We start from the raw sequence: 7,768 nt of genomic DNA on the forward strand, positions 1-7,768 counted from the left end.
CTGCACGCTCAAACGTCTCCGTCCCAAGCGGATTGACAGGGGCTTTGACCAGAGGGCCACCAAAGGCTGCTTTCTGCGACATGGCCGTCGGCGAACTAGCACCTTCACACTGCACCCTAGCCCTGGGCTCAACCCTCGCCCGACAGGGGCCGCTTCATTCATCCAAACACGTCCATCGTCTTTGAGGGACGCCGTGCTGCATGTCTGAAAGCGCCCTGCCGACTGCGAGGGTTCATGGCTCGCTGGAACCTTAATCCCCACGGGAGTTACACCGGGGCTATGTCATACGAGCAGGAGCCAGCCGGTGCCATCTGGCAATCAGTCACTCCATCGTCTGTAGCTCCCGCAAGCTTCTCTGCCCTCCCTGCTAGCCTCTCCCGTCTCGCGGGCTGCCACCCAAGTCTCTCTTCCGCCGCTCGTGGCGTCACTGCTATTTGTGTGGACGCTACCTCAGGCTAACCCTACCTGGCCCCGTTTCTCGACGTTTGTCGTCTTTGGGACCGAGCACAAGTCACCCTGCGCTTTTGCCCGCATACCACCCAAGTCCCTTCTTCAGCCTGGCGAGCCTCTAGTCCATAGCCTTGTCCTCATCCTGCATGGTCATTGTGCAGGGGGTAGGTTGCAGACGAGCTTGACCACTTCCGCTGTCACGTCGTCCTGTCGTACCCTCTTAGCCTGTCCGCCGGAGGTATTGCTGGCCTTGCGTCAATATCTCTCCAGCCCTAGAGCTATCTAAGCTCATCCCATCTGCACTCTGCACTATATATCACCAGAACGCCCACGAACAGCCTCCAAATCACCACCCTGTCCAATTTAGTCACCGGTTTCGACCCCATTACCCTCGCTTTATCAACCGCTCGCCAGATCTACCGCCCGCATATACACAGCCCCTCGTCTATCCCACCTTCCCGTCCATCTCGCATACCACACAACAAGAGAACACTGCCTGCGACTGATCCTGTGCCCTGACGTGCTACCACGACCACGCCGTACGGTCCACTTCCCACTCTCGCTAAACTACTTCATCTTCCTCTTGAAAAATGGCTGGTCCCGGTGGAGGCCCTTCAAGGCGCAGCCATACCAAGTCCCGAAAGGGCTGCAAGACGTGCAAGAGGCGGCATATTCGCTGTGATGAAACATTCCCGCAATGGTAAGCACCAACATCTCTTTGTCCACGACTCATGTACTAACATTTCCCAGCCGCAACTGCACCAAGCACCAGGTTCGCTGCGACTACATGGACAGTCCAACTGCCATGATGCCAGAGTCTCCCCAGTCTCCTCAGCAGCCCAACCTGCTCTGGACGCCCGAGATCGAGGCCACTATCGAACTCTGGAGACAGACGGGAGAGTTCCCTTTCCCCGAGCTCCGAGTATACCCACAGCCGCAATGGCGCGCCTTGACGACGGTTGACCTCCGTCTGGTGCACCATCTTGCCTCTATCTCGAATGAGATGTTCAGAAATAGGACTTCGAAATCGACCCTCTGGACCGACATGATGCCCAAGTACGCACCTACCACCCCAAGCGACTACGCCCAAAAGCAACACTAACGTTTCTAGATTCTTGAGCATAGCCGCAACCCATCCATTCGTTATGCACAGCATCCTCGCCTTCTCTGCCTCGCACTTGGCCTGGATCTCTCAATCAACCGAAACCCGAAACCTCGCATTCCATCACGCAAGTCTTGCTCTCAAGGGCTTGCACGACGGCATCACCAACTTTACCAAGCACAACTCAGATGCTGTACTTGCGGCGTCTCTCCTGCTTGCATGGCAGGCGACAGACTGGTAAGGACTACCCGAATATATTGGGGTAATCAAAACTGACGCAGTCATTTAGGCGAGGCTGGGCTTCTCTAGTCACAGGCACGAAGACTGTAATTCAATCCATGCAACCCTGGAGACATGAGTCTCTGTTCGCCGACTACATCGCAGAGCACACGCCTATGCCAAACCGACACTTTATGAACCCGATCAGTACCCCGATATCGCCAGAAGCACGAAGAGAGCACATGAACGCCCTGGTCGATATCCACGCCTCCCTCCAACGACTACAGCCCTACCTCACTCGCAACGAACAGGAATCGAAATGGGTGGACCAACTCAAGGGCTACCTCGACCGCCTGCGATCGTCTAACCAGCCGCAAAGCCCGGAGGAACAGTTTAACCAACTGTATGCATTACGGAAGTGGCTGTTCTGGGTTCCCATTTCACTTCTAGCTGCGAAGCGTGGAGACGTCAACGTCCTGGTTGTTCTGGCTCACTTCTACGCTACTGCGCTAGCCTTGGAGCCAATGTTCCCGGATGTTGCTTCTGTCTTTGTCGCGGACCTTTCCCTTCGCCCATTGGAGGAAATAAATCAGCTGGTGCAGAGTTTCCAAGACCCTCGATACGATGCGCGCATGCAGACCATGTCCTATCTGGTGCAATTTCCTATCGACATGGTCTCGTCTTATAAGACCCGGCGAGAATGGTCTAGACAACAGATGACATCTATTTCGCCGATGCAGCAGCAGTCGGCCTACGCACTGGAGAGCATCAACCTGGATCTGGAAAACCACATTGCACAATACAGCTACGGCCAGAGCCTGTCTCCCGCGTTTGCGCCATCACCGCTCACGTTCCTTCCCCATGGCATGGCTTCTGCACCGACGTCACCGTACCTCGAAGTCCCGCGATCTGGCACCGTCGACACGTATGGCACAGCTAGCAGCTACGCATCGTCGAGTAGCTATGCGTCTCCGCTGGGGTCGCCTGCAGCGCTGCTGCCGCCATACTCGGCCCCACAAGAGCATGCATTCGCATTCGGAATGCAATCTGGTTATCCCAGCGGGTTCGTGGCTACACCTATCTGGACGTGAACGACGCGCTGAACGATCCCCCAGGAACCAAATGACTACTCCGATGCAGATTGTCGCTTCTCAATCACATACTCCCGCGCTGGACGATGTAGACGACAAAGGCCAGGCGTCCACTGCGGGGTACCTTCCCAGCCAGTACAACCACGCCTGAGAGCACCATGTCGGCGGAAATTCGAGGAACCATGCGCACGCAACGAAACCTGACATCCGCCCGGCCCGTCCTCGCTGTATCCACAGGTGTGCGAGACGAACAATTTCCGATCGATTGATCTCTGTCAATCATGACACCCGAGTCGGACCTATGACATGACACCACTGGCACGGTGCTGTGGCTTTCCGCCGTAAGCCGATCGCGGTTTGGCTGCTGCGGCGCTTCGGCGCAATATCCGGACAGACGCAAGGTGGACGGAACAACAAGTGGACATGTTTCGCACCAACATGCAACGCGCGCATCGTCCCCTGTTATGTCAGCCGCAGTTGGACCGGAGTTCGCTACATTGTAGGAAAAGGCGCATCGAGCTGCGGGACTGATGCCCGGCGTGGAGGAAGCCTGACGAGGCTCTCACAGACGCCACATAACGACATAACGGAAAGCTTGCATAGCGCAGCGAACGAACAACCACTCTCGAGGAAAACGTCTTCCTCATTGAGCGTCGTCCGCACTTCCCCGAGTACAGAGAAGAGCAAGGATACTTAGGCACCAGCTAGATAGCAATGCACAGAAGAATTAAGGTTGTCCAACACCGTCCTAGTTTCTCAGCCCTAGTCCTAGTTTCTCCATGTGATGGCCAGGGTCTGCCCTGCATGCTCGCGTGAAAGATGGACAGGTCAGCTACCAATTTTAGCTTCCTGCCGCCAATCAAGACCGAATCCCCCACCATCGCTTCCCATTATCAATTATCAACCCAGCACTGCGGGTTTAACGTACAAGCATGTTGCCGACAAATGCAGTCTCGATTCAGCGCAAGTAGTTCTCTTCCAATGCCGTCCAAGAAGTAATTCCCAGGTTTTCCCGGCTGGGTAACCCTGACACAAAGAAAGGATAGTTAAGGATCAAAAGACAAACGGCCGCGCTAAGGTATGACCTACAGCGTACAGTAGGCTCGAGCTTGATGTCATACCAGTGCGCTGGATTTCGCTTTTCGCGGGTAGCGGGATAGGATTTGCTCACTCGCCTAGCCTGGCTAACGCGTACGAATCGTCACACCGTTCTCTCACCAGCCACGCAACAGGCTGTCTGCGCCAACCTTGTTTTGTGTGGGATTGCGAAAATGCTGTGATGGCTGCACCGCCACAGAATGCTCCGGCTTGGCAGGCTACTTGTTGGTGCAGAGACCGGTCAACGTTACGGAGATAGGGCTGATGTGATGTGTTCGAGGGGAGTTACGCATCAAAATGTCGATTAGTCGTTTTTTGCGTGCGGCGTCAGGCGTTTGGAGGATTCCGATGCATAACCATAACGACACACAACGGGAGCGGCATCCATGTCAGCCACAGCATGCAAAGCGGAAGGTGCAAGCGAAGTTCCTATGACTTTCTCGCAATTATTCCACTTTCTCGCTGCCTTCGCATCGCCATCGCCAGGCCATCACACACTTGCCGTCGCAACACTTGCTTGTCAATAAGAAGGCTGCCTTCGGCTTTGCGACCCCAAAGCGGTTCACCGACAATTCCAGCACTTTGTTACGTCTTAGCTAATAGTGCTCACGCCAGGGTCTCCAGGGTTGTTCTTGGATTGGGACTGCGAGAACCATCTCCTCGGCATCTCGGTACTTGAGCACTTACAAGGCATATCCATGGTCTGCCCGAAGAGCGCGAGAGAGAGAGAGCTACCCGGTAGTGTTGCAACTTGCAGGTCGAAAAAGTTTGGGTCGTCTGCTGGCCAGCTGCTTCAGACATCCCAGATAGGCGTTGCATCATGGGAGTCCGGCAGGTTGCTTAGCCGCGTCCCTGGTGTCGAGTTAGCGGAAGGACGATGGACCAGGGCAGGCGAGTAGAAACTCTGTGCACGCGCTTCCTTGCTTCCTCCTCCTCCCTCCAACAAACGTGCCTCCCCAATGCGAGAGGGCGACCCACAAGAAATTTCCGCCGTTCCTGAGGGACGCTCTTCAAGCGGCTCCGCTCTCTTGGAACGTTTGGGCTCCGCTGTCTCCATCGCGCCCTACACGTTTTTTTCTCTGCAGCTGGCCGCTGAGAAGTCGGTCGTCCAGGGCATGTCCCCCACTCTCCCGTGGCCCACGGCCTCCGTGGTGTGGGCTGTTGCGGTGCTATTATGCCGAGATCTCGTCTCGAGGACATGGAGATGGAGTAGGTTTGCATAAATGATCACTCATCACCTCCACCAAAAGAATCGGAACTTTGCGAACTATCGAACGATGATGATGTTTTCCACTCGCCATAGTATCCTCTTGTCGCAGCACACCATGACACTCCAAAATTCTGACCTGGCAGAACGCAACGGGCACTACCCGTAGAGTACCAGCGCGCTGACTCGAGTCTCACTCGACGTTGGTTCTTGGTTCACCGCACTTGGAATCCACCAACCACCGCCCGGGGCTCGGATCTGGCTTTTGTCCGGCTTCCGAAGGAGAGAGAGAAAACGTGACGTGACGATCAACCACCAAACCAAAAAAAAAATGCGTAAGCGCAGTCGGCCGAAGGATGCGCACCTGTGCTCGCGGCACCCTGCCAGCGCTCACGCACCAGCACCTGCAGGAAAGCAGATCTCTACTTTCTGACAGCCGTGCAGCCCCAGCAGCAGCCCCAGCAGCAACCCCCCGATTCCTACTAATACCGAACAGGTCATTGATAATTTCTATTCTGGGGATCAAGCGTGCATGGGTGGGTGGGTGTGTGAGCCTCAGCGTGGTCATTGTCATTGTCGAGCCGAGGCGGAGGGTCGGTCGGTCGACTGTAGGTACATCATGGTACTGTGTGTACATGAACCTAGGCGTGATGAAGCCGAATGCTGGAGAAAGTTCCGAAGCCTCGACGATATGATCCGCGCGTACATAAGGGGTGGCTGAACGAGTTTCGCGTCTGGCACGGACACCATCGCTGCGTTAGACTGTGTGGCTGGCCTGTCCCCGACTTGTGTCGCGCTCACCATACCATCGCCATGGCGCGTTTTCGCGGAAAAAGCCACGATGCCAAAGTTTGTTTTCCTCTGGTTCACCACCTCGGACAAGCACGATCCGATGGGTTCTGGCGTTTCTGGCGCTCTTCTAACGCCGCGTCGCATTGCCACGTTTCTGGTGCCATGCCCGCGCCCGCCAAAAAAAAAGTCTTTGGAAGCGAAAGCCGACCGTCGACGCTGCTAACTAAATAAGTTCGCGAACACTAACACCCAACGGCCTAAACTCTACGTTGACGACTCCAACCATCAGCACGCGGAGACATCTCCTACACTACACACACACCTTTTTCGCCCGCGAATCTGCCTGAACTGATTGCCGGAGGAGCACCACCCCACGATCGTCATTATCAGTCGATTCCCGCATTTCTCTCCTTCCGACCGCCCACGCCCACCTCCGATAACTGTTTAGTCGGGGAGCTAAGCCTCCCGAGATCACCTTGTATGCTTTCTATGTCTCCAAACCCCCCAATTGGGGTTTTGGGGGAGGGACTAGGCTGTTTGCGGGCATATCTAAGACGGGGGGAGTTGACCCGCTGGATGGTAGATCTGCTGGTACTGTGCATGCGATGCGACTGCGATTGCGACTCTGCTGTGTTACTATGTATTGCTATTCACGGTAGTGAGGATGTTACCTTACGGTGAGGTTGCAAAGGGATCAGCGAATACACTGACACGTAACGTGTGTAGTTGGGTGTGCAACGCATATCGTGGTATCACGGGACTCGCACTCATGGCACCGCTACCTTCGCTACTACTAAACATATTGATCGCAACTCGAACAGCCCAACAGGCATTTAGTGTCCACCGCGTGGCACTCGTGAAACATAGCCGTCGACGATCCCTTTCCCTGCGTACAAATATGTGCGCCCTGATTCGTACATCGTACATCGACAAACCTCCCAAACCCAACAAGCCTTTCCCCACCCTTCTCAACCCTAGAAAACAGTGGATAAGCACGGTCTCCTCTCGGTCTTACACCCCTCGCAAGTTGGGCGAACTACGTTAGATAACGTGACTGGGTGTCGTACGCGGTGTTGATCGCTTCGAACGCGACGCGTAGCTTCTGCACTGGCTTCTTACTCGGTACCGTCATACATTTCTCGTATTCACGGCACGTCCCATTAGCGCGGCGCTGCCATATGCGCATGCGTGAGGCTGAAATGTACGGTCGGTAGGTAGTGGAACGTGGAACGTGGAATGTGGGTAGGGGCTCAACTCGTTTTTTATAACTCCGAAATACGAGGTTGGTGCGGAAGAAGGGCTTCTGGAAGGTGATTGGAGAATGTGAGATTGGGTCGGTGGGGTGTTGTGTATATTGGTAGATAGTTCACGGATACAGCTGTGATCTTTTCTTGGGGGTTGTTTTTCTTTGATACGAAGGATGTAGCTGCATACGCGAAATGCATGCAATTTGTTTGGGGCGATGATGGGATTGTTGAGGTCTCGGCCGAAGAAGTGGTCGATGTGGGGTGGTGGTGTCTTTCTGTGCGTATGTTGGTAGGCTTATTTCTAGTTGATGTAGAGAATCGGAGACAGCTTTTGGACGTGCTGCGAAGGTATGGTATACTTCTTGCGTGCTGAGAAGATTTTGATCGGAATCAAAGTTGGTAATCGGCTACACGTGCTTCAATCTTCATGGGCCAACTTATTGGGGACATGTTGACGAGGAAAGCTCTTCGGACTTGCCGATGATGGGCATATATCCTGCCTTTTTGGTGTCTTTTTCTTTGACAGGGAGTAGTGCGTGGATGCCCTGATCTTCAAAACGGC

The 7,768-nt window shown here is 54.7% G+C and overlaps 1 protein-coding gene across 1 annotated transcript; it reads left to right on the forward strand.

Annotated features, from left to right (window-relative positions):
- Positions 1-1,040: 1,040 nt before the first annotated feature.
- On the forward strand, positions 1,041-2,862 carry J4E78_008554 (uncharacterized protein; the record flags this gene model as incomplete). Its single annotated transcript, XM_049369154.1, has 4 exons — positions 1,041-1,150; positions 1,201-1,506; positions 1,562-1,789; positions 1,842-2,862. 4 exons carry the CDS (start codon positions 1,041-1,043, stop codon positions 2,860-2,862), a joined length of 1,665 nt encoding a protein of 554 aa, XP_049219221.1.
- Between the last annotated feature and the right edge of the window lie 4,906 nt (positions 2,863-7,768).

The sequence above is a fragment of the Alternaria triticimaculans genome (assembly GCF_023758025.1).
Source record: "Alternaria triticimaculans strain BMP 0046 chromosome Unknown scaffold_15, whole genome shotgun sequence".
Taxonomy (NCBI): domain Eukaryota; kingdom Fungi; phylum Ascomycota; class Dothideomycetes; order Pleosporales; family Pleosporaceae; genus Alternaria; species Alternaria triticimaculans.